This window comes from Panicum virgatum, chromosome 3N (genome assembly GCF_016808335.1).
Source record: "Panicum virgatum strain AP13 chromosome 3N, P.virgatum_v5, whole genome shotgun sequence".
Taxonomy (NCBI): domain Eukaryota; kingdom Viridiplantae; phylum Streptophyta; class Magnoliopsida; order Poales; family Poaceae; genus Panicum; species Panicum virgatum.
The window spans coordinates 24,766,751-24,792,334 of NC_053147.1; the positions used below are offsets into that span (position 1 = coordinate 24,766,751).

Genomic DNA, 25,584 nt, shown 5'->3' on the forward strand with positions numbered 1-25,584 from the left:
AAAAATGGAGTCTCTGGACAAATGCACCGACGCTCAATTTTGAGCATCGTCGGTTTAACCGGTGCTAAACCCTAGCCTCAGCTTCTGGGTCCATTGCACCGACGCCTTCATTTTTCATGTCATCGTTTAATCCGGTGCCAAGTTCATTGCACCGATGAGTGCAATTTGCTCATCATCGGTTTAACCGGTGATAGCAAATTGTCTTCGGGCCTAGCTACGCTTATCTTCTCTTTGTCATCACTTGAACCTAAAAGCCTGAGAATGGTCATCTTAATAATCATATTAGTCTAAGTGTTGTGTTGTCTATATCAATCACCAAAACATTATATTGAAATATGGCATGAGAGGCCATTTTCGCTACAGTGTGCTTTTTAGTATTCTAGTGACATGAAAAGCTCCGAAAAAATTAAGGACAAGTTCAAAGATTTCATAGATTCCCGGCTACAACTGCAAATTAATGGTAAAAGTTACAACACACAGAGTCAAGCTCTCAACTGAAAACATAAACAACTAATTGCAGTGGCATGTGCACGCGATAAGGTAATTTCTTGTTGCATCTAAACCTACCATGCCTTATGGAATGTAAAATGCCGGGATTACATGGTACTACTCTACTGAGTGCACCAAGGATATTTGCCCTTCCTAATTATTTCGGACCTGGCTTCCTTCGCATGGCGTGCCCTCTCTCGCTTTCTCTCCCTGTCAGCTTCACGTTCCGCCGCCGCCTTACGATCCACCTCCTCCATCCTCTTACGGATCTCTTCTTACTCTTTCTTGCGCTTCTCCTCTTGCTGTTCCTCGTGCTTCATTCGGCGCCAATGTTCTGCAGCCCACCTTGCTTGTTGTTCCACAAAGTCCTTTGCCTGCTGCGACTGCACGGTGTCGAACCACTGCATAAAATCACAAAGAGGCGGAGGAGACTTTGTCCAAAAAAAGTTAGAATCATAACTCAATGTTAGGTCACAAAGAAAAATAGCATCTGTTGTCCTGCTACCTTGGTCCGGTCTTTGCCGTATCGCTTAGGTGGATCATATTCGTAGTTCTCACACATAAAGAACCTTGTAAGGATCACCGGGGTGTCCGACCCTAGAGGGGGAGGGGGTGAATAGGGTCGCTAATCGCTTTTTAACCTAGGGCTCAATCTAATTGCATAAGATAAACCTAACACGTCCTACACATGCTAGTTATGACTAAGGTTTATCTATGCTACCCTCTACTTACCCCAAAAGACTTGCAACATATAGCCAATCCTAATCAAACTAACTAGGAAAGTAAAGGTAAGCAAGAAAGAGTAAATACGGAAACGTAATGCGGTAAGTAAAGCGGTAAGGGAGAGGATATGCAAACTCCCGTGAAGACACCAAGACACACGATTTAACGTGGTTCGGTTAGGACACCAAAGTCCCTCCCTACGTCCACGGCCACTTGTCCAACACGAACAAGTGTGATGCCGAGTCTCTTCGCTTGATCACCGTCTTGCCATGCCTCCAAGGCTCCCGACAAGCAAAGGCTAAGTGATGTCAAGTCACAAAGACGAGGTCACCGCCACCGTCTATCTCGAAGCGTCACCACGGCACCGTCTTCACTATCTTGGAGCTTTAACACCAAGTAGGGGCCTCCTTCCCCGCACAAAGTGTCGTTGCCACTCCACACCAAGTCGGAGGGTCACACGACGAGTACACAAGGTGCTTGCCGCAGCAAGGCTTTCTCTCAAGCTAGTTCTCTCAAGAACTAAGCCTAAACAAGCACTAAGCACTCTCACAAGTGTACTTAAGCCTATATGATGTACAATGAAGTTTTATGGTGGTTGGAGATGATCTTTAGCTCTTGTATACTTCCTTGAACTCCAGCACCCTCAAATGACCCGGCCTTGGGGGTATATATAGGCAGCACAAGCAAATGTAGCCGTTGGAGAAAAGCTGCCAAAAAACTGCGTAACGCCGGTTAATCCGACGTACCCCAAAAGCCATCATCGGTTCAACCGGTGTATGTAAACTGCTACTTGAAAAACTAGCCGTTATCAATCAACCGGTGTATCGCCGGTTTAACCGATGTAATCAACCGGTGTATGTAATATTAGCGTCGGTTTAACCGGTGAGTGTAACTTCTTCACGTTCCTCCAAAAACCACATCTCTGGACAACTGAACCGATGCAATTGACCGATGCATCGTCGGTTCAACCGGTGTAGGCATTTTCCTCGGTCTTCATCTGCCAATGAACCGACATATACAATTTCCGTAGCGTCGGTTCATCCGGTGTAAAACCCTAGCCCGCAGACCTTCTCTGTGATTGCACCGGTGAGTTCATTTTGCCCTACGTCGGTTTAACCGATGATAGCAAAATGCCTCAATTCTTGTCCCTTGGACCGAAGAGCTTTCAGGGCGTAGGGGTGGCCCTTCGGGCCTTGCTACGCCTCTCTTCTCTTTGTCATCACTTGAATCTAAAAGCCTGAGAATAGTCATCTTAACAATCACATTAGTCCAAGTGTTGTGTGTGTCATCAATCGCCAAAATATTATATTGAAATATGGCATGAGATGCCATTTTCGCTACAAACCTCATACCGTAGTCATCTCCTAAAACCTCAGATCGCATGAACTTGCATAACGAACCGCAGAAGCACATTGGCACATCAATTCCTTCGGGTACGGTGGCTTCACACTTGCTCCACGAAATGTAGGTTGATCCTGACGAAGACATTGGCGCTATAGTGTGGTGTGCCAAATGATGAACAATGATTTCAATAATGCACATATCGTATACCAAATCGATGCGTGAAAATATAGGTACTGTCATAATTTTATTGACTTATGCTACAATATCAATAAGGTACTGTCATAATTCTATTCTAATTCATAATTAATTTAAAAACAAGTCTGTAATAGTACTGAAATTGTAATACTAAACGAGTGTTCTAAAGCACCAAATCTAATTCAGCTAATCCGCTAATTAAATTAAATTGTTATACAATATCAACGGATTCATACGGAAGTTACCAGTAGATCACAAGTGCGGAATTCAGTAGAGCTTCGCCGCTTTTCTTCTCCTCACCCTCTCTTTTTTTCTGAATTTTTGGTTCAATTTTTGGGCTCAAATGAGAAGGGAATGAAGGCCAGGTCTTATATAGGGTGGGAGAACCCCGTCGCCTGTGGCGGGGGCCTGTCGCCCCTGTCGCCCGTGGGTGGGGGGGGGGGGGGGCGACAGGCCCCCTCCCCCGGCTAGGGACCTCTTTGCAAATTCCAAAAAAAAATACATTATGGTCCTGTCGCCCGTCACTTGGGCGCCAGGACCCCTGTCGCCCCTGGGCCGGGCGATCGGGGGTATTTTCGAAAATTTTCAAAACTGACATATATTTTTGAAATTTTTATTTTTTTTAAATATAAAAAAGAAAAAGACGCTCCAGTGAGCTAGTCCGAAGATCGAAATTTTTGCAGTCTTTTGGGCTCACTGTTGCTGTTGCTGCTGGTGCTAAACTTGTTAGGCTAATCAGCAAACCATAATTCCAAATCTTAGTGCCAGCCGAATCCTGACATCACGATAGACGCATGTATCTACTGGAGACGGGAAACGAGCTCCCTCCACTAGATCTAGATGCGCATGCCGACGAGGTCACAAATTCAAGCGTAGATGTGTTTTAAAAAAAGAAAAGAAAAAAGCGTAGACGCTAGAGTGAGCAGTAGCTAATATTGTTAAAAAAATTCACAAGCTCAAAATACAACATGTGCCTCAAGACTCTGTTCAGTGTTCACGATTACTACTTGAGACTTGAGAGTATCCCGATTAACATCTAAAATCTTTCAACACCGTATGCTTGGATCATATATACGCACACTATCCGCGCTTTGGAATGTTCCCTTGCGTAGACAGAGATAGGGCAAGAAGGTTCTGCAGCAGAAGCTCGATCGTATGTGGCCGGCTTGATCTTTTGCCTGACCAAGGGAGACCTGCCACTCCCGGTGCCACCCAAGCTGGATTGGCAAGCTAACGCTGACACGGCGGATGAGGAACGTGGAACAGCTGAGGTGAGGTGGAAGAAAAAGTGTACTCCTACATCTCTTTCGCCGCGTTTCCTCTTCGTTGCGAATGCCGGCCGTAAAGTGGTCCCGATCCGGGTAATGCGAGACCGCTCCGCGTCGACAAGTGCGCTACATGTCGCACACGCACCCTTCAGCCCCCTTCCCTGTCAAGGCTGTCAGCGATACCGATACGCCGCGAGAAAAAGCGATCGGCGTCGACTTCGATGTTCGATCGATCATCTGACCCGGCCATCAGGTCGGAGGATCGGATCATCTGAAGGTGCAGTGGTAGTCATCAGCAGAAGCAGGATTTCTGCATTAAATCCAACTAGTCAGTCTTACAGTCGCACATCAAGCACGGACAGCGCACGGTCCGAAAGGAACCCCGCGACGGCGAGGAGGGCGGCGGCGCGTAGCTATAAGCGCGGCAGCTTTTCGCGCGAGGCGCCACCTCAGCGGCGAGCCGATCCGTCCCTCTGCCGACGGCGACGCGCCGCCGGGGCCGGGAGGAGGAGGAGGAGCTGAGGATAGCGCCGAGATGTTACGGGTATGGTGATTGTTCGCCCGCGCATGCGGGCGCGTGTTCCGTGCCGTGCGAGCTGAGGGAGAAAGGGGGAAGGCGAGTCGCGCGCGCGGTTAACCGGGGCCGGGAGGGACCGCCGGAGGCGATAAGGACGGGTGTCGCCGGATCGTTGGCGCCGTGCAGGACGCGGGGCGGGGCCTAGCTGCTGGTCCTGGTTTTTTCTGCAGAGCCGGGGTCCAGGCCAACACGAACGCATTGGAGCCGAGAAGCCGAGGAGAGTTCCTCACTTCTCTAGACATATGATCAACCGAGGGCGACGCACTACTACATAACACATAACACGGTTTTAGTAACATTAATTAACTTGTGTTACAATAGCACAATAAATGTGTTACTAGGTCTGCTGGTAACACATCTTGTTTGTGTTCCTATATGCGATGTTACTATAGCTTAATCTATTAGAACAGAATACATGTGTTCCTTTATATCCTAAAAAGTGTTACTACACTGGAACACAATTAATAATCTAGTGGAACACTTATCAAGTGTTACAACATTTATCTTTTGTAACACATTTTTTAGCTATAGTAACGCTTCCACAATGTGATAGAGAACATAGTTTGGGAAAAGAAACATATGGTTTGTAACACATGTTTTACCTATTGTAACACATTCAAAAAAAATTAAAAAGAAAATATTACATATTTCCTATAGTAAATAATGTTGAAATTGTTCTTTTGGAGTAAGCATGATTGATCACACAAACTGTAATTTTCAATACTGAGAAGAAGGTACATTGATTGTAGAAAGAATATATATATATATATATTACATAAAAGTATACATACAGGTAGAAAACAAATATTACATTGTAGCGAAGTGTACAAAGTTTATACTATTGGATAGGAAAAGAAATAAAGTGTGAGTATGCTGGAATCCTGAAATTTATAGTTTCTTAATCCATTCTCGAATGCCTCCAAACATAAGAATTCAGTCATTAATCATTTCAACCTGCATTCAGAAATATAGCTTTAATATGTATCATTTCAAAGTGTATAGAGAAATTAAGCTAGTTGTAATATTAAATTTTCAGAAAAAAAAGCTATATCACACACAACTCAAAGACCAAGCAATTGATACTCCTTTAGCACGATAGTAAGGTGATTATAGACTTCAGTTGAAAATCTTTTGATCTAACTTTGAAGACAGATGCACTGTTGGTAATTGTATTGTCATAATGTAGCAGGCGTGATAGTTGTTCGGCTATTAGGAGTAACTAGACTAGAATAGCTACCTCTTGCCATTCAAGTAATACTTTACATGCTGAAGAAATGACCGGCACAAAAAGTAAACAAAGCCTTAAACGGCTCTAGATTCTGAGCAAAGGCAACGAGAAACCAAAAAAAAAAGTCATCTCAGCAGCAACAAGCCAACAGCAAGATGTTTTTATCTTTTATCCAGAATAATTCTATTGAAGGAGAGCTATCTGACACTAATGGATGATCCACAATCCTCCGTCTAATATTCTTTTGCTTAAGCAGAAAAAACACACTGGTTGAGGGAAACATCGTCATCCATCACATATGTATACACCAGTATATCCTAGCTAGTCGGCTGAGAAACAAACTCACGGGATAGCTAATGAGTCAAATAAGAAAAAGAGTTCACTGCTTCAGATTTAATTTCCTAGGCATGCTGCATCGAAATCCATGATTAACTTTGAAACAAGGGTGACAAGTCCTTTGAGAAATTAAATCTCACTAGATCCCATAGATAAAAAATATCTCGCCAAAATAGTATTAAAGAAACTAGATGGATTCATCGAACAACCATTCGCCAAAAAATATCTTCACAAAAAAAGAAGTTACTATACTAGTAAGGTTGTGTAACAGTATATATGATAATTTGGAGGCAAATGCGTTCTCGTGAGCATGCTACAGATCCGGAAGAAGCATTGTAAAATTAATAAGATCTTAATAATCTAAACTAAACTATATGTGGATACCTCAGATGTTCTTGCGGTCTTGCCCTATGAACCGCAATTTCCTGGTACTATGAAGATGCCTCCATTCCACACGACGGCACAAAGCAGAGTGCAGCGCGCGGCTACCGGCGCAGGGGAGAACGAGCGCGGCGTGGGCTGGAAGAGCCGCGGAGGAGCGCAGCGGAGGCAGGGAGGGCCACCTCGATCTGGCGGCCGGCGGCCAGGAACCAGTAGACCATCCTCCTCCTGTCCTTCATCAGCATCCCAGCGCACCCTCGCGTCACCTCCTCGGTGTCCGACGACGCAAACGACGAGGGGCCATCTCGATCTGCGGCCATGCTTGGGTGCAACAGCGCGGGCCGAATTCATGGATGACGGTTGTCGCGGAGTCGTGCGGCGGCGGAGACGCACCACATTTGAAGAGCCCTGGCCCCTGGCAGGATCGGATGCGCCATCTGAGGAAGAGGGCCGGAGGGGAGTGCTCGAGGATCAGTAGGTGAGTTGGCAGCGGATTGGATCGTCTCGGCGCGGTTGACGAGCAGTGCAGAGATATGATAGAAAAAACCTGTATCCTAGGCTTCCTAGCTCGACAGGCCTCTCGATTTAAGCTAAATTGAGAGCCCCTCTATGTTACAGTACGAAACAACAAAGGGGAAGGAAGAGATAACAAAGAAGAAGAAGGTTGAGCAATCCACGATCTCGAACTCCGGCAATGGGTGCGCGGGAGATGGGCGGAGCGGTCGGCGGCGGGTAGCCGCCGGCCGTGGGTGGTGGTGGAGGCCGGCGGGGTTAGGGATTTGGGTTTCTGGGTTGGGGTGGGGTTCTATTACCGGCGGGTATAGAGGGATGGCCGGCGGCGGCGGCAAGCCCGGCGGTGGTTCCGGGTTGTGGGCGGCGAGGCCGCCGGTGATGGCGCCGCTGGCCGGGTGGTGGAGGACGGCGGTTGGGTGGGGCCAGCGGCGGGGGAACTCGGCAGCGGGGCAGGGGAGGTCAGTAGTGGCGGCAGGAAGGAGGGCAGGGTAGGGGTGGCGGTCTTCGCCGGCGTCGGAGACGACGCCGGCGAGGGGGAGGCCGGCGGCGGGGCGGGGGCGGAGGAAGCCAGGAGCAAAGTCGGGCGGAGAGATAGGGATGGAGGAAGACGATGTTGTTGTACGAGGCGGAGGGGGTCTCGACGGATTCTTATCCGGAGACCCCTCTCGTGTAGATGCCTCCTAGAATAAATATATTCAATGATGAGGGCGGAGTGGATCGAGAGGGACCACGGTTGCTAAAATTTTGATGAAGAGGATGCATATTATTTTGATCAGCTTTTACTTAGCTTATAAAATTGTTTTAGTTGCCACCACAGTATTATTGTTATGGTATTGCTTGATTAAAAAATGATATGTGCTGACAATAACGAGATGTGTCTGTGTTAACTCTATTAAATGGAAGAAAAATTTCAGGATTGATCGATAATCAGGACAGCTCTGATCATAACTATTACTATCAAATTTGAATAAAATATTTCAAGTATAAGTACGAAGGGGAATGGTCCCACCAACAACAAAACTAGTGTAAACATTCTACGATTGCCTAGATATGGTTCAACTCGTACTTCTAGCAAGTTTTATTTTGGCAATTAGTATACTAATCTCACTCATCAATTACTTTTCTGAAGAAACAAAACTAAAACCACACTTAGGACTAGGTAAGTATTTCTTTTACTAATCGTACCCTCAACATTAATTTGGTGATCTTTTCTAACTTGGTAAACTTTTCAAATTTGGACTAATAATCTCTAATATATTGGTGATATATTTAACTGTCACGGCTTACCAAAAAATCAATAAGTGCTATCAATTTTTACTCTCTTGCTTACTAAGTTGATACTCTCATCTATGTTGGATCATTTGTGCCAGTGAAGATCGGAGCCTAGCACATATAAGTTATCCGTGCCGGATAAATCCTCATGTGTTATTCAGGAGCATAGATACATTTAGAGACTACCCATGCTGACTCTTGTTAAAAGCCCGCATTGATTTTATCATGTTTCGAAAACTATAACTAGTCCGTGGGGCTCAAATGGAGTTGAGACAGTTCATTTGAAAATTATCGATTTGAACAATATCTACAACTTATTGTAAAGTTTTTTATTTGACATGGTTTGGACATAATTTGAGCAAAATTTAAGACAATAAGAGTCAAATAGAATAAAATTCCATATTTCTACACTAATGAATTGTAGGTAGGATGGCAAGGATACATGATGTGAAGGTAGAGGTTGCTTGTTCAAATCACATAAATGGCATGTGTCAATTTTTGTTCTTTTTCCAGTTTTTAGCCTGACTGAGCAGTTGGCACAGATTCATCTAAAAGAGTTGGTGACACTGATCAAGGTTCCATCAATAGTTAGTTTTCATTATTAATAAAAAATTACTACTAGTCGTTGGTATTAAATGTATGTTTCATGTGACATTAGCTACGAAGTAGCATGCAATGTATGTTTCCTTGTAACACTCTAGCTGTATCATTATTTTGTGTTATTACTAGATATGTACACGCCTTTCAGTTTTGTGTTACAACATACTACCATTTTGTAACATTTTAGTTGTAACATTAATTTTGTGTTACTACAATCTTCATCTGTAACACAATTTTACAAGCCAAGCACGGTGTGTTACAACCTCTGCTTGTAACACTTAGTTTAGTGTTCCTATAAAACTTCTCTGTAACATATTGATGAATGTGTTGCAAGAGTATATTTCAATATCTATGTTTTGTAGTAGTGACGATCTGATCAGGGCTTCCCTTGCTGGTAACTCGAACGCAGAGGCGGAGATATTTCGTTTCAGGCCCTCGTGTTCTGCCGAGAGATTGCGCACCCAAGGTGCTGTCCCTGTATCTGCAAGCGATTGAATGGAGTTGGTTGGAGGTTTGGTTGAGACCGTGACCGTGAGAGTAGAGTAGTGGACTGAGGAGGCAAAATATGTCCGGCAGCTGGAGGCTCTGTGGGGGTCGCTGGGTCCGGCCTTCACGTACGGCGCCAGAGAACCAACACTCCAACAGGGTGGGACTCGTCACGTACGCTCTACACGGCGCGATACTTTTCATAGGTGGGGGGCACTGTGCTCGCAGCCTTTAAATGGATGTCACCAGCTCCTACCAAAATTGCCCTTCCGGGTAAAAAAGCGTGACAGGAGAACACAAAAGGGGTTGATCAAACGAACGCATATACCAACCATTTGTCTACAGCAGCAGTCTCGATGTGGCCTACTAGTAATATCTGTGCATGGCAAATGACCGTTATGCCCTTGCCCAATCATTTGTCTGACAGTCTCGCACCCTCCATCCCATAATAAATCCCATAATAAGTGTATTTTTTTTACTTCCAGACATCATGTTTCACCATTCATCTTATTCAATTTTTTTTATATAAATTATAAAATAAATAACTTATTATTAAAATATCTTGAGTGATTTAATAAATCATAACAAAATAAATAATATTTATTTAAATTTTTTGAATAAAATAAATGGTCAAACACGATATCTCGAAATAAAAAAATGTATTTATTATCAGACGGAGGGTGTATGCTACTACTTCTCTAATTCCCGATTCCGTCGAGATAGTACAGCAGAAAATCAGGGAGAGAGCGTAGTGAATTTCGTCCAACTTTTTCAGGATCTAAACACAGCTAGATATGTTTCCTCCTGCCAAACGAGCACCCGTGTCGGTTGACGATTCCGTGTAAGTGCATGATTAGAGTGGTTATCATCGGCTGATGCTATCTTGAGGTCGTGTTTAGTTCCGTACCTTGTAAACGCAAAAAAAATTTCGACGGAATCTTACTAATTTGAAGTACTAAATGAAGATTATTTACAAAACTTTTTGCACAGATGTGTTGTAAATCGCGAGACGAATCTAATGATGCTAATTAATTTATGATTAATCAATAATTAGCAGATGTTTACTGTAGCATCGATGTTGCAAATTATGAATTAAGTAGGCTCATTATATTCGTCTCGCGATTTACAGCTCATCTATGCAAAAAGTTTTGTAAATAGACTTCATTTAGTATTTCAAATTAGCAAGATTCATTCGCAAAATTTTACGTTTTTGTGTTTACGGGATGGGAACTATAACAGACGTGATTCTCCTTTGCCAACAGGAACAGATGGAAGCAGGTCAGCAACAGCCGTTTAACGTTTTACTGCCTCGCGATAAGATGGGCTGGCTGGCGTACGGACGATCAGTCGATCACAGCTCGAGGGGGCAAAAACAGCACACGTCAACACCTGGATCCAGCCAGAGGGAGAGATCAACTCCGATTTCACTCCTCCCGGCAAACGGGATCCAGCTTGCACGGCTGCGCCTCCAGCTACTGCTGGCCGCCTGGCCCTGCTCCCCCGCCCATCCCCTGCGCGGCGCAGGCACAGCTAGCAGCTGCCCTTCACCTTCTTCATCCGATCGCCACCCCTGGCGCGCGTGGACGGGCCATGGCGAAGCGTCCAGGCCCCATCCGATCGCCACCCCTCTACCACCGGCCGTCCGATCCCGCGGGGACAGTGTCGGAGCCCCGACGCGGCCACGCGGGCCTCCCGTTGTCCGGGGCGAGCCGTACCAAAGCCCAGGTTGGATCTGGTGCCGCGTCAGTGCGTCACGCCCCCTCATCTTTTCGAGGGTTATATATATATATATATATATATATATATATATATATATATATATATACACACACTATTATAAAAGATGTTTCGACGTTTATACCACTAAAAATTTTGGTGATACCTACTCCCTCCGTCCAGTAAAGACAGCAATTTTAGGACTTGAGGAAGTAGTCAAGCACCATGCCAAATGACCAAAATACCCCTCTAAAATTGGTCTGCACAAGTTCAGATTACAGCTCAGGTTACAGACGGTGTATAAAAATGGAATATAAAATTACAGCCATGAGTCCCTATGCTATACACATGTCAATACAAAAGGAGTGCCACAGTTTGGCCTGGAAAACTCTAGTGCTACACACGTGTCCTCAAGAAAAAAGTACAGCTTCCCTCAATGCTAATTTGTGGCTGACGTTGAAGCCCGCGCAGGTCCAAATTTGAAATGAACCAAGTCTTTTCCCGCCTATTGCCAACCAATCCCCCTCATATAAGTGCAGCACTCCCTCATACCCCATCAGCCACAACCCATTTTCATATCAGCCATGCCTATTGATCTCAACGTTCTCCCAAATCAATATGGAGAGCTTTTACCTGATCTCAACATTCTTCCAGATCAATATGGAGAGCTCTTACATGATCTCAATGAAGCACCTGCACATGAACAAGAAGATGAAGATGCAATCCCTCATCTCCAGGAACATCAGATTCATGAAGATGAAGCCCCACTTCAAGATCAACATAGGGACCTCTTACTTGATCTCAACGAAGAATCTGCATATGAGGAAGAAGATGAGATCGCTCATCTCCAGGATATTCAACTTCATGAAGCTGAAGCCCATCTACAAGGTGAGCCCCTACATCTTCCTCACGACGAACTGCTTGGTATGCATGTCATTGATCTTAATGTTGATGATTTGGAGGGAAAACAAGAACATCATGAAGCTGATCTTTTTCTTTTCATTGCATCTGGACAGCAATAAGAACAAGCTCAGTTCGAATTGCTCCGTATTTACAACTAGATTCATAAACCAACTAAATATTGTGACTCACCAAGTTACATCGTGTTTTTTCGGTTTAACCTCTGTACTCTTGTGGATGGAAAGGGTGCTAACAGAGAGTAATGGAGCTGTAAAAAAATCATTATACCCTTGATGCCAAAAATTACTTAAACTCTCTTTCTCTCGATGACTAACGGGTTCATCTTCTTCCTCACCGTTCTTTTCCTCTCTCCTGACTCGCACGCAGCGGAGGACCTCGGTGGTGGCGGCTCGGGCGCTCCTTCTCCTCACCCTGGACGGCAACGACGCGCGCGTCGGGCTCGTGGCGGCTCGCGGCCACGGCGCACACCAGGCTCGCCACCGTCGACGTCAACAAATGCAGCATCGGCGCGCACCCCTCGGCCATCCCAGAGCTGGTGGGGCTCCTCCGCCGCGGCGGCCCGCGGGAGCGCCGCGAGGCGGCCACGACCCTCTACGAGCTCTGCAAGCTGCCGGAGAACCGCCGCCGTGCCGTGCGCGAGAGCGCCGCGCCCGCGCTCGCCGACTTCGCCGCCGTCGGCTCCGCCCGCGCCGTCGAGGTGCTCGGCCTCCTCGCCAAGTGCCGCGAGGGGCGCCAGCAGCTGTGCATCGAGCCGCCCGCGCTCGCCGACTTCGCCGCCGTCGGCTCCGCCCGCGCCGTCGAGGTGCTCGGCCTCCTCGCCAAGTGCCGCGAGGGGCGCCAGCAGCTGTGCATCGAGCAGGCCGTGCTCGTCCTCAGTTCCTTCCCTCTCTGCTCTGCTCCGTCTGGCCACTCTGCTCCGGCCTCCGGCCACATATGAAGGGGACTTCCAATTCAGATGCTTGGGAGATCGATCTAGTAGGGAAACTAGAAATTCAATTGCCAGGGAGCTCGATTCGCTGGCCAATTTTGTCTCTCTGTGCTAGTTTGATTGATTTGTGAGGAAGATTTTGATTAATTTGGCAGAGAAGGCGAGGAAGCACTCCTCCAACAGCGGCCCGTCGAACCGCTGGACGATCTGCTCGAGCTTGCCGAACGGGAGAGGGATGGGGACGGGGCAGCTGTACGGGAACCAGCGCTCCAACACCGGCGGCGGCAGCACCCGTGCCACGGTTGATGCGTGCCCGCGTGGATGCCGCTCGTCTACTCGCTCGCGTCGTTCCTCTTGTTATCTGATTGGATAATACTTTTGCATTCTCAAGCAATCGAGGCCAGATGCATTTAATCCAAGCTCTTTTAGTTGTTGACTCAAATCATCGCTACTTTTTTGTGCCTCGCCGCTCGTCTCGCCGCCATGGCCGCCCTTGCCTCGCCGCGCGCCATGGCCGCCCTCGCCGTACGCCGGCCCCGCTCGGGCTCATCCCCAGCGCCGCGGCTCGTCCCCGGCGGCGGCGGGCCTCGCCGGGCTGCGCCCGCGCCCAGCGCCGCGGCTCGTCCGGCGGCGGGGTCGGGCTCATGGGGAGGCCACGAAGGGACCAGAGAGAGGAAATGAGTTGCAGGCCGCGTTTAGTTCGCAAAAAGTTGGGCGGCAAGTTACTGTAGCACGTTTTATTGTTATTTGACAAATAATATCCAATCATAAATTAATTATGCTTAAAAGATTCATCTCGTACTAATCAGTTAGACTATGTAATTAGTTATTTTTTTCAACTACATTTAATATTTCATGCATGTGTCGAAAGATTCAATGTGACGGGTACTGTAGGAAAAATTCTAACTGTGTAATTAGTTATTTTTTTCAATTATATTTAATATTTCATGCATGTGTCGAAATATTCAATGTGACGGGTATTGTAGGAAAAATTTTGGGAACTAAACGGGCCACATTGGTAAGATGGTCAATTCTATACATTGGTCCCACCTGTCAGGACAAACAGACCGTTAAATTCTAACAGTAGCATGTGGACGGAATGATACAGAGGTCAAAACGAAAAAACGCGATGTTACAAAAACATCACTAAATTTTTTTAGTAATTTGTAATGATGGCCTTGTTTGGTTGGTGCTAAAATTGTAGCGCGTTTGGAATAGTAACAACTTTGACCGCTAATTGCGGTGTCAAACAAAGCTAGTTTACAAAACCAACTTCAGAACCTCTGCGCTAGTGACCATAAAGAATCTAACAAGACCTTTGACCACGCGATTAGATGATGGTTACTGTAGCATCACTGTACTAAATCATCGATTAATTACCGCCATTAGATTCGTCGCGAAAAGTTACACCCATCATAAAAAGATTTTACAAATAGACTTCATTTATTGCTTCATACATGCGAAATTCTTTTTCCAAAAAACGTGCGTACTGGGAATGTCGCTGAACCAAACAAACCGATATACATGTAAAAGCCTCCATCTTTTCGCCCTCCGCGCAGAGCCGCCCGTTCCCGTTCGCCCACGGCCCGCGATATTTTCTCGTCGCTCCGTCCCGGCGCCTAGCGCCAAGGCGTCGTGTCGCCAGCAGCTTTGGGCGCGGTGGGGCCTGCGCGCCGTCGCGCTCCGGGTCGGGTCGGGGGAGCGCGCGACGCACGAGCTGGTCGCATCGCACCGCCGTTTAGTAGCCAATCACGCGGCTAGTTTAGTGGTGACTTTGGTACTACTGGGCTCTTTAAGCCCTTTTCTTTCGGGGCCTCTTTTGTTTTCTTTCTTTCATTTTCTATTTCGCCAACGTATCTTATAGAAACCAGTCTGCTGTAAAAATTCGTGCAAAACACAATAAAAAAGTTGTCTAAATTAATAAAAAAATTTATACATGTAGATGATATGATGATACACAACCTTATAAAAATTTACAAGGTTGTGTATCATCATATAATTTGCATGTGTGATTTTTTTTAATAAATTTAGACGACTTTTTTGTCGTAATTTGCATGGGTTTTCATAGTAGACTGATATCCATAGCATCCATGGCCTTCTATTTCAGCGGAGTGTTAACATGTTGGCTCTACGGCAGCCCGCGCTTCATGCACCCCACTTGCTTAGATCTAATAGATCTAAGAAATTAAAAATGACATGATCACATGAATAGCTGCTAAGAACATCTTTTTTTCTAAAAAAAATAGCTCATGTAAGCATGTTCATTTAGCACAATAAATCTTAAATGGACAAAGTGTGCACCATGCAAAGCCCAAGATAAGTCATAAACTTCAATCTGAGAGCAGTTGACTAGACAAAACCAATCAGCTAATCTATGATCAATTTGGGACACTTTTTATATGGTTTGAGTGATTCATTTTTCATTGATGCGCGGAATCTAATCCCACATGTTTCATGAACCAGTATCTTAGTTTAGTAGGGCGGTTTTACATTGTTTTTAACTTGCATGATATGAGTCTTGAGATTCTTTTGCTCAAAACTATATTTGATTTTGGCCAGTTATTTAACTTATGCAGCTGGATCTTCGGTTGTCCTAAAACTTTCAAAACAAAGGTGCATAAACTGAAGTATTACTTTACACCTGCAATAGACTTTATGACTAAGCGCAGAAAAAATAAGCGCAAATTTGTTATAGTGGTGGGAAGAGAACCCAATTTGCATAAGACTAACAAGACTCAATTTGTTACAAGAAATTTGAGGAAATGTAGATAAAGAAAACTTAGACTTTTGATGGAATAGACGCACATGATGGAATATTTTATAATAAAACTTAGAAAAATTCTAACACAAGGATTTGCCCCATAAAAATGCACCTAGAAAATCTTATTTTTATAATGAATTCTTTTTTACAGTGGTACCATGGTAATATGTGCATTTTTGGATTTCCCCATATCCCGAAAAATGTTCATTAAAGATTAACAAACAAAAATATATACTTCTCAATGTTCTACTTCATGGAGTGTACCGCTAACATTTTTATACTTCATGGAGTACGTTGTACCACTAGCATTTTTAAAACCAATACTAATCCTAATTTCTACTATTTGGACTTTTGGGGTGGCTTTACCCACTTCGCACGCGGTGACTGTCACCACACAAGTAGGCCGCCGGTTCACGAGCAGCGTGGCCTCCGGATCCTTAATTAAAGCGCACCCAACGCTCTCCCTTCTTTTCCTCGCGTTTGGCCGGCCGCCTCCTGCCGTCCTGCAGTTGTGCGCTGCGCTGCGCTGCGCTGCGCTGCTATTTCCACACCTCCCCCGTGCGGTGGTGGTGGCCCAACCAGAGGTCAGCCGGGGACGCCCGCTCGAGGCCGCGTCCCCCCCACACCGCAGGTCATGGGCTTCCAGGTCGCCGCCGTGGCACCGTCGCCGTGCGCGCGCTCCTCCGCCTCCTCGTCGCCCTCGACCTCCTCGCGACCGCTGCCCGCCTTCCTCGGCGGCGGCGGCGGCGGGTGCGCGGGGCTCGCGAGATCCCGGTCGCCGGTTAACTGGGGAGCCGGCGTAATGGTGCGGCGGCCGCTCCCCGCGCGGATGACCGCGAGGTGCGCGCTGAGCGCGAGCTTGGATGGGATGGGGCCCGGGGACGCGGAGTTTTTGAGGAAGATCGAGGAGCTCGCGGCAGCGGCGGGGTGCGGGTGGCCCGCCAGCGTGGAGCGGAGCGCGAGCAGCGTCGGGCTGCCGCTGTCGCTGCGGATGCTGAAGCGGAAGAAGCAGCAGGCGCAGCAGCAGCGGCAGGTGGTGGCGCGGCAGCCGCGGTGGGACGACGGGCTGCTGGGCTCCGCCGGGGAGTCCGTGGGCCGCGCCTTCTCCTCGATGGTGCTCATCGTGCGGGAGCTGCAGAGCTTCGCGCTGCAGCAGATGCGCGACGCGCTGCTCTGCGACGACCTGCAGGGCGTGCTGGCGCGCGTCCAGGGCGAGATGCACGCCTCCTTCGTCTGGCTCTTCCAGCACATCTTCGCCGGCACGCCGGCGCTCATGGTCTCCCTCATGCTCCTCCTCGCCAACTTCACCGTCCACTCGATGGGCCACAGCGTCGCAGCCGCGGCCGCCACCATCCCGCCCGCTCCGCCCGCCGTCGCAGTGGTCGTCGACACCCAGCGCGCCGAGCCGTCCCAACCGCGGTTCGACGCGGCTTCGGTGAAGACGTTCTCCATCGGCAGGACGGCCTCGGTCGGCGGGAATAGCGGCGGTGGCGGCAAGGCGCCGCCCGTCGCGGGCGCTACCGGCGACGGCCGGTCGGACGAGTCCCTCTATCGACTAAGCCGCGTGGCGCCGCAGCAGCCGTCGACGCCCGCTGGTTCGGGCATCGGCGAGGCCGCGCCCGACGCTGCGGACGCGGACGAGCAGGCCATTTGGGAAATGATGGTCACGGAGGCTTCAAGGATGCAGGCCAGCGGGCGCGCCGAGGAGCTTAGCGACCCGGATGTGCTGGGGAGCCTCGTCGCGCCGGTGGAGGCGGTGCTGGAGACGGAGGACCACGCGGAACACATTCGGACGCAGCAAAGCTACGAGCTTGCCGTCGCCGATGAGCCGAACAATTCGCTCATCCTCGCCAACTTCGCGCAGTTCCTCTACCTCGTGCAGAACGACCACGACCGGTAGGTCCCCTTGGCTACGCTCACCAGCCGTTCGACGAATTGCCAACGCAACCGGCAACCGCGGATACTGATCAATAAGCTCTCGTTTCATCACAGGGCGGAGCACTACTTCGAGAGGGCGGTGCGCGCGGAGCCGGCGGACGCGGAGGCGCTGAGCCGATACGCGACCTTCCTGTGGAAGGCGCGGAACGACCTCGCCGGCGCGGAGGACACCTACCAGGAGGCCATCGCGGCGAACCCCGGGAACGCCCACCACGCCGCCGCCTACGCGCACTTCCTCTGGAACACCGGAGGTGAGGACACATGCTACCCACTCGATTGACGCGCGAACACCGGCACCGCAATGGCCGCGGATCGATCACGAACCGGCCATGCCAAAGAACAAAGAAAAGAAATAGAATTCAAGAAGTCAAGTTCTTGCAGCATGCGCGGGGGCGGCCACGCGGCGAGACGCCTAGACCACGCGACATCACACCCCATGCAGTCCCTGGCCGGGCGGTGGAGTGGACCTGACACATGATACCATCCCTTTACTTAGTTTGATTAGAAGTGTGCGTGCGTGCGTGCCGTGGGCGGTGGAGTGAGTTGTGATCCAGGAGGACATGGCGGTGGTGCTTCTTCTTCCCCCGCTCCGGGAATCCGGGCAATTGGAGCTTTTGGCCGGGATCGGGGACGACGGGCCTCTCGGGTCCCGACGAGCCTGTCGGGGCCAACCGGCGGCCGGGCGGCATGGACGGCTGTAGAATTGCGGTAGAGCACAGTGGCGTGGAGTGCGACGAGGTGGCGTCGATCATGGACGGATGTTGTGTTGAGTATTGTATAGCAGCTCGCATCCTGTAATTATGGAGTTGATGATGTGAAAAAGAAAACGAATAACTAAGTGAATAAGAAGATCGTGGTAATCCCGGTGCAATCCACCTCGGATCTCGCGTGTTTCTACCACCAATACTCCTTGGACCTGCCCCTATCATCATCGGCCATCGTAAGCTCGCTCTTCTGCTCGCGGATCTCGATCACTGATCAGCAGCACGCCTGCACTGCAAATTCAGTAGAACGATTGCGGAAATTGACGCATGAAGCCCCTGTCTATCTATGTGATGCGGATTGCAAGAGTTCTCTTTCTCTACTACTCGAAGCGGCCAGGCACATGCCCTGCAACGCGGGTCACAGACAGCGAGCCAGTGAGCCCGAGGCAGGACCGCAAGACTCGTAGCACGCGATCCGGCAGCGGCGCAAGCCGTGAGCACAGCTCCCCACTCCCTCCCGTGCGAGCTGTGGCCCGGGCCAGTCCACCGCACTGGAAACGGGCACCTCGTTTAGCCAGTACTCCTACAGTAGTACTACACCGGTGAGGCCACCCGTGCCGAACAATTTCAGAGCTCATCAGCACTTGACTTAACTAGACCCCTAGAGTCTTCGCCGAGCTGCCAGCAGAGGTCTCGAAAAGATAGTTACCGGATTTTCACGGGCGCTGCGTACCACAGTCGGCCTCACTGGCCGGCCGCGGCCGGAGAGGTCCAGCGCCCTCCGCCCCGGTTTGACACGGAACCTACCCGTCGCCCTCGTCCACCGATATTCCATCGCCCGGCTCCGGATCACGGGAAAGGGGACAAACCGGGGCGTGCGCGGCGACCACGGCCTTCCTCGCGGCCGCGACGCACACAGTGCGTTACACACTTCCACTGCATTTATTTTACGACGGGCTCAGACATATCCTTATCAGCGCGCCGTGATCGGGCTAACGATCGCTAACGCACCAAGAGGGCGCGTCCAAAATCCGGCATGGGGCGCGCGCGAGGCCGGCGGCGCACGGGACGGGACGGCGTGGTTTGCTCGGGGGTAAAATAATGAGGGGGTTCTGGTGGATGGCTCGGGGGCGTGCACACGGACGTCGGCACATGCCTTGCGGGGGTTTGCCGCTGGAGCTGGAGTGCTGGACCAAGTGGCAATGCGTTTCTGTATCACTGTATGGTTGCGCCAGAACCCATCGGCGGGGTCCGATGTCTCCCGTCGTGTCAGGATCAAGCCGTGATCAGAAGATGTGAGCCTGCCTGTGCTGATTGATCCATCCGGTGTGCTCCCTCAACGGACCAGCGGTCATGATCCGGAGTTGTGTCCAATAGCAAAATGCCATGAGGCTAGTTTGGTCTCTCTCTCTCTCTCTCTCTCTCTCTCTCTCTGGTCATCGTCGAACAGTCCCCACTACCACTAGCATCTGCCATGGCTGCCATCTGTCCAAGGCTCATCGGATTACACTGTCTACCGTCAACGAGCTTGATTTCGAAAAAAAAAAGAGAGCTGGATTCTGCATGTTGGCGGCGGCGGGCAGGGCAAGGTCCAAAATACTGTATGGGGCAAAGCGAAAGGCCTCCAGGATGGCATATGCACAGCGAGGCCCGGAACAACCTCGGCCCGCAGTAGGACAGCCCAACTACCTGTTAGCCCATTTCTCTGGACCAGAAGGGAGCCCTACAGGCCTTACCAACAGCCCAACTCGAGAGCCGAAAGTACTAAAATATCCAACAACCCCTCAAAAAATAAATATACCCAACTATCATTTTTAGCTAATTATTCTTTTAATAGAAAGCAACATGTCCGTTTGTACCGAGACATATGAAGTATATCTTTTTTCCTAGACATATGAAGTATGTCTTTTTTTTTACTTTGGTGTTAAATATTACATTGTGTTTTCAACAATTATATATACGAAATTTGGCTCCTAGAAAAATTTATTCATTTATCCACATTCAATTTATGTATTTAAAAAAGAGGGGTTGTTACTATAGAAGTATGCAATCGTCCAAAAGAATTGTTGGTTGATGATGTAATGCTTGTTATAGAAAATAATAGATACCAACAGTGCTAGGCTTGTATGATAAATGAACAATACAGAGAGTGTTCGGAAGTTTTGTGTTAAGGAAAATAGGGAAAATCCATTTTCAATAGCATTTATTATATAAATAATATTCTTATATTTTATATGGTCACATATGCAATTCTTAGTACATCAAGTCTAAAATAAAAAACATAAACATGAAAAAGGAACCTTTTTAGGTAAAGAATGAGTTGGAAGGTTATTCGCTAGATTAAGTATCATCCACCGGATTCTCACGGTGCCAACGGTCAAGATGATGAAGCCAATCTATATAAAGCCTTCCCTACCTCCTTGAGATATCCCTTGGATTTCTTGCCCTCTTTACATTCTACAAAATCCTTTCAAGCTAGCAAAGGCGTTTCGATTTGGGGACAGATCTATGGACAGATCTATGTTCCGTGAGCCGGCGGCGATGGAAAGAACAACTCCATCAACGAGGATCGGGGCCACAAGCTGGTCCTTGGTTCAGGAGCTCATCGCTGGTACTCTCCCAACCCCAGATCTGTACATCCCCGATGAGAATCGTGGCGGCGACATGTATGGTACATCTCCTTATCCTCTGATTGCAGCCGGCGCTGTCCATCCTGGTGGGTCAAATCATGCCCCGCGAGATGGCAAGGTTCCACATCATGATGCTACAGGATTTATGGGAGCGGGTGATCTTGATTATGGCAACGCTATATGTGGTAATCGGGCCCTTATGGAAAATACCATTCCATATGAGAGTTCTTTAGTGACTATTGCGAGCCAGGCTTATGCCGAAGTGGATGCTCCAACCTACAACGAGAGAGGGTTGTGGTCACCTAATGAGGACAGGTACAACAATCTACATTCTTTGTTGTTCATAGTGAAATTCCTTTTCTAGTTTTTCTTGTCATGTGTACGTTGTGGCAATACAAGATTTTTGATTTGTGCCATGAATTAGATGATTTTTCTTTCACACCTGTTCATCCCTTGACATGACACATGATTTCAGCAATCTTTCTTTTAAGTGTATACTTATCCTCCAACCATGGTTTTTGTGCAATCCTTAATTAATTGCTAATCATTGAGTAGTATGATTTAATGACGAATATATGCCCCCTCATAATTGCATACCCTACTTCCTTTCTGTAATACTGGAGGTTGGAATTGTAGTATTCTATGAATCAAACCCAAGTATTGGAGCATTGTAGTTTTGTTCACGTATAACAAAATATCTAGATTTGGTTGCAGTTTGAAATGTCCTGTTGCGTGTCTTGTGGCCCCAAAATGTTTATGTGCCTCTTTTGTGTTGAATTCCAGTAAGCTTAGAGAGCTTGTGAGTAAGATAGGTGTAAAGAAGTGGTCCAAAATTGCAAAGGATCTCCCAGGCAGGATTGGAAAGCAATGCAGAGAGAGATGGATGAACCATTTGAAGCCTGGCATTAAGGTATTTCTACCTTTCCAATGGTTCTTTTAAGATTGATTTCTCGATCATAGATATATGCTTTCCTCAGATTATTCACTATAGAGTATCATATCACTAAAATATGTGTATACTTTCTCTTCAATAAATATAATGTTTTATTCATTCCTTGTGTATACTTTCTATATATTTTCCTTATACATAGGATAGGATACATGTTATTTTGTTCTTACACGTATTATTACCAACTTCATATATCTTTTTTCCTATATTTTAGATGCGAAAAAAAGGAAGGGAACAACATCTCTAATTGAATCATATTAGAATATGTTGCCGTGAGATCTTCATAAGGAAATCAACTATCTAAACTATAGTATATATAGATTAGTTGTATAATTGCACATCCTGGTGAAATTGTTTTTGCATACATACAAATCAATTTTTTAGGAATTGCACTTTACTTTGTGTCCTTCTAGATATAAATGCTTTGTACACATACAGATAAATTTCTTGGCAATTGTGCTTAAGGAGATTTTTCTGGATGTTTTGTACCCAATTTCTAACTAGATATTTATGCGCAACCAATTTGCTATGTTTGTATTTGAGAGAATGCTTTTTCTGATTTTTTTTTCTTGGAACATTAATTGAACAATTGATTCTTTATGATCTTTATTTGATGCCTAGTGTGCAGTTTGAGCCACAAAATTGTAGTGAAACAATATAAGGATATCTTTGATGTTTTCCTTTCTATTGGGTTAACATGGCATTTTGTAGATGGCTGACCTTGTTTATTAACATGTGAGTCTATATTATTTTCCCAATAATTTTCTTATCGGTTTTCACCAAAGAATTAATGTGGAAGGAACATTGAATAAGTACATACATATATATAGCCTAACCGCATGGCAAGACATTTGATATACATCTATTGTTATACATAGTACTAAGTTATAATAGTGCTCCTTCCATAATTTCGTATTGTTATATTAGTATATATCTTCAACTTTCAAATTAGATCCTAAGCAGAGTACTGGACTAGTGGACTATGGAATATCAAAATCAGTGAACCTTTTTGTTTATCATTCAGGCATATTTTAAACTCTTTTTTTTACTTGCATGCTCCCACAATTTGTGTTTGTGCGCTTCGTGTTCTGCAGGAGACTGCCTGGACAGAGGAAGAGTACCAGATGCTTATAACCTGGCACCGGAAGGTCGGCACCGGTTGGGCTAAGATGGCAAAGCACATCCCTGGCCGTCCAGAGAACAGCCTCAAGAACCGCTGGAACGCGACCTGGCGCCATGTGAAGAAGAACAAAGAGACGATTGAGATGGCCGTCAACGATGGGACCCACCCCAACGCCCTCGTGGTCTACATGGTGCGCGAGTGCGGTGCGCTGACGGAGGGGGCGGGCGCCCCGGCCAGAGCCGCTGACCCGCCGGTGCCGGATGCTGTGCCGGACGGCTGGCAGGTGGACAACAACCCCGCCGCCACGGAGCCATCGCCGGGTTCCAACTCGCCCGACCAGTGGTGGCTGCCGATGCTGTGCGGCGGCGGCACGCTGCCTCCACCGATTATGGAGGCGCCAGCGCCACTGCCAGACCACAACAACGTCGAGAGCTGCGTGTATGCTACGTACGACACCGACGGCTACATGCGCTACGTGCACCTGCAGCCGACACCGGGGCACGACGGCGACGCTCCGGCCAACCAGGTCGTCGCCGCCGCCGCCGAGGCTCCCGGATACTACAACCCCCTGACGTTCCCGTACAACCCGCTCGCTGGGCAGCAAGTGTACGCCCACACCACCTACCCTGCAGCTGCAGGCAGCTACGGCCAGGAGGCCGTGCCGAGCTACTGCTACAGCAACAGCGGCGGCGGCGGTGACGAGGCGCACGGCAACGCTGGCTCTGGTTCCGCGGCCCCGGAGCTGGCCGGCATGCCATTCAGCGCCAACGCGCCAGCTGCCCAGAACCAGCGCGGCGGCGGCGCCATTTGAGGTGAGGAACCAGCATCTGATGAGACTGGCTACAGAGCTGCGTCACAGCAGTTCAGATACCATTTAAATTAAGCGTCTTCTATGGACGGCGAAGACTTCTTTTGAGTTTCCATCGTTGAACCATGTCGTGTGACTGTCGAGTCGGATCGTTGAACTATGTCGTGTTGCTGTCGTGTCGTACTTTTTGCCTGTTGGAGTTTGATCTAAATAAGAACCTTGGTAAGCTTTGGACTACATCTGTGCTTTGTTTGCTGGTGCAGTTCATGCCTGATCATTCTGCTTTTAAATCTGTAATTGGTCGCGGTTTGGGATTTCTTGCGTTTCTCGTTTCATGTGCTAGGGGGTAATAAGCATGTCGTGATTTTGTTTTGATTTGAAATGTATTGACGAAAAGAAGCGTGCGGCTTTGGAGGTTGGACAAGCAGCTGGTGCAGTACAGTTTAAGCTGCAAGCCCCATTCGAACTGTAACAAGTAACAACTGTGGTGGGCATCTCAGTGGGTTCAGTTCAGTCAGGGTCCGTCAACATTTGGGCACCTGCAGCTGGGAGTCCCCTCCACCAGACTGCCGTGCCTGCGTCCCCATTCGACCAATTTCTGAAGCGGCGCCTGTGCGGCCGCACCATGATTGTGTGTCGGGGGCATGGTCGGCATGCCCTGCGGCGGCACCATGAAACAGACATACAGTGAAGTATACTACAGAACAAGTGCAGCATTGCTGTGTCCTTAACTTCTGCATCGATCACCCAGGTGCGGACAAGAAAAGGGGAGGGCAAAGGCACTTGCAGAGTTGCAGCAGGGAGCAGCTGCACAGAACGGCGTTGGCGCCACCGGGCCGGGCCGGTCTCCCGGTTTTTTCGTCGGCCGCAGGACGCGGTCGCGTCGTGGTGCCTGCGCCACTAACACTAGCACCGGGCGAACCTCGCCGTGAAACGCGCAATGCCTTGGGCGTCAGTCCCCACCCTCATTCTTCATTCAGGAGGGGCGAGGAACCCCGAAATCCAGCGAGTTCCAGATCAGCTTTGCAAAAGAACCATTCAGCTACGCATTTTTTTTATAAGGTATTCAGCCAAGCCATTCGATGGCAATGTGCCAAGGAACATCCGGCCGGCCACCGGAGATGTCCATCAGCACCAAGTCAACTGCACCGCAAGTCCTATCATGTTGCAGAGGGATTTCGTGGCTGATCCATCACTCACGAATCAGTCAAGGCCAAGTGCTGCATGCAGAACCATCAGACAGTTCCATCATCCGCTACAGGCGCCCAGCTAAGCTAGCAAGTTAGGTCAGGGCAGGGCAACATTGTGCCTCACCTCGCCGGTGCCATTGCAGCCAATCGATCCGGCCATAACAAAACAAAGATTACTACCAACGGTCGCAATCAGCTGTCGCTTTTACTTTAAATGTACTGCCACTAACTGGCGATTAGACTCGCCTCCACAAAAGTTCAGTTGCGCCCTGTTTGGTTACGGTAGCACGCACAATTCCCAAAAAAAAAATCTTCAATGCATGGAGTACTCAACGAAGTTTATTTTCAAAATCTTTTCACGGATGGGTGTAAATTTTCACGACGAATCTAATGATAGTAATTAATCGATGATTGGCTACAGTGATACTACAGTACCATACTCTAATCGTGCGGTCAAAGGCCTCATTAGGTTCGTCTCGCGATTTAGTGCAGGGTTGTGAAGTT

The 25,584-nt window shown here is 48.1% G+C and overlaps 2 protein-coding genes and 1 long non-coding RNA gene across 3 annotated transcripts; 2 read left to right on the forward strand and 1 right to left on the reverse strand.

Moving 5' to 3' along the window:
• Positions 1-11,363: 11,363 nt before the first annotated feature.
• On the reverse strand, positions 11,364-12,178 carry LOC120665313. The gene is made up of 2 exons (XR_005671143.1): positions 11,924-12,178; positions 11,364-11,821 (listed from the first exon to the last, which is right to left on the reverse strand). It is a non-coding gene; the product is annotated as an uncharacterized LOC120665313 (long non-coding RNA).
• Positions 12,179-16,217: 4,039 nt separating this feature from the next.
• Positions 16,218-18,558, forward strand: LOC120665314. The gene is made up of 3 exons (XM_039944846.1): positions 16,218-17,634; positions 17,731-17,927; positions 18,058-18,558. Exons 1-3 carry the CDS (start codon positions 16,373-16,375, stop codon positions 18,090-18,092), a joined length of 1,494 nt encoding a protein of 497 aa, XP_039800780.1. The 5' UTR covers positions 16,218-16,372; the 3' UTR covers positions 18,093-18,558.
• Positions 18,559-20,625: 2,067 nt separating this feature from the next.
• LOC120667445 lies at positions 20,626-24,127 on the forward strand. Its single transcript, XM_039947514.1, has 3 exons — positions 20,626-21,325; positions 21,794-21,920; positions 23,054-24,127. Exons 1-3 carry the CDS (start codon positions 20,889-20,891, stop codon positions 23,891-23,893), a joined length of 1,404 nt encoding a protein of 467 aa, XP_039803448.1. The 5' UTR covers positions 20,626-20,888; the 3' UTR covers positions 23,894-24,127.
• The last annotated feature ends 1,457 nt before the right edge of the window (positions 24,128-25,584 follow it).

Excerpts from the sequence above, each read along its gene's own strand:
- LOC120667445 (XM_039947514.1), top strand. The coding sequence starts at position 20,889 with ATGGACAGATCTATGTTCCGTGAGCCGGCGGCGATGGAAAGAACAACT. Across the intron at positions 21,326-21,793 it reads TGGTCACCTAATGAGGACAG|TAAGCTTAGAGAGCTTGTGA; the intron begins GTACAACAATCT and ends GTTGAATTCCAG. Across the intron at positions 21,921-23,053 it reads ATTTGAAGCCTGGCATTAAG|GAGACTGCCTGGACAGAGGA; the intron begins GTATTTCTACCT and ends CGTGTTCTGCAG.
- LOC120665314 (XM_039944846.1), top strand. The coding sequence starts at position 16,373 with ATGGGCTTCCAGGTCGCCGCCGTGGCACCGTCGCCGTGCGCGCGCTCC. Across the intron at positions 17,635-17,730 it reads GTGCAGAACGACCACGACCG|GGCGGAGCACTACTTCGAGA; the intron begins GTAGGTCCCCTT and ends GTTTCATCACAG. Across the intron at positions 17,928-18,057 it reads CTTCCTCTGGAACACCGGAG|CATGCGCGGGGGCGGCCACG; the intron begins GTGAGGACACAT and ends AAGTTCTTGCAG.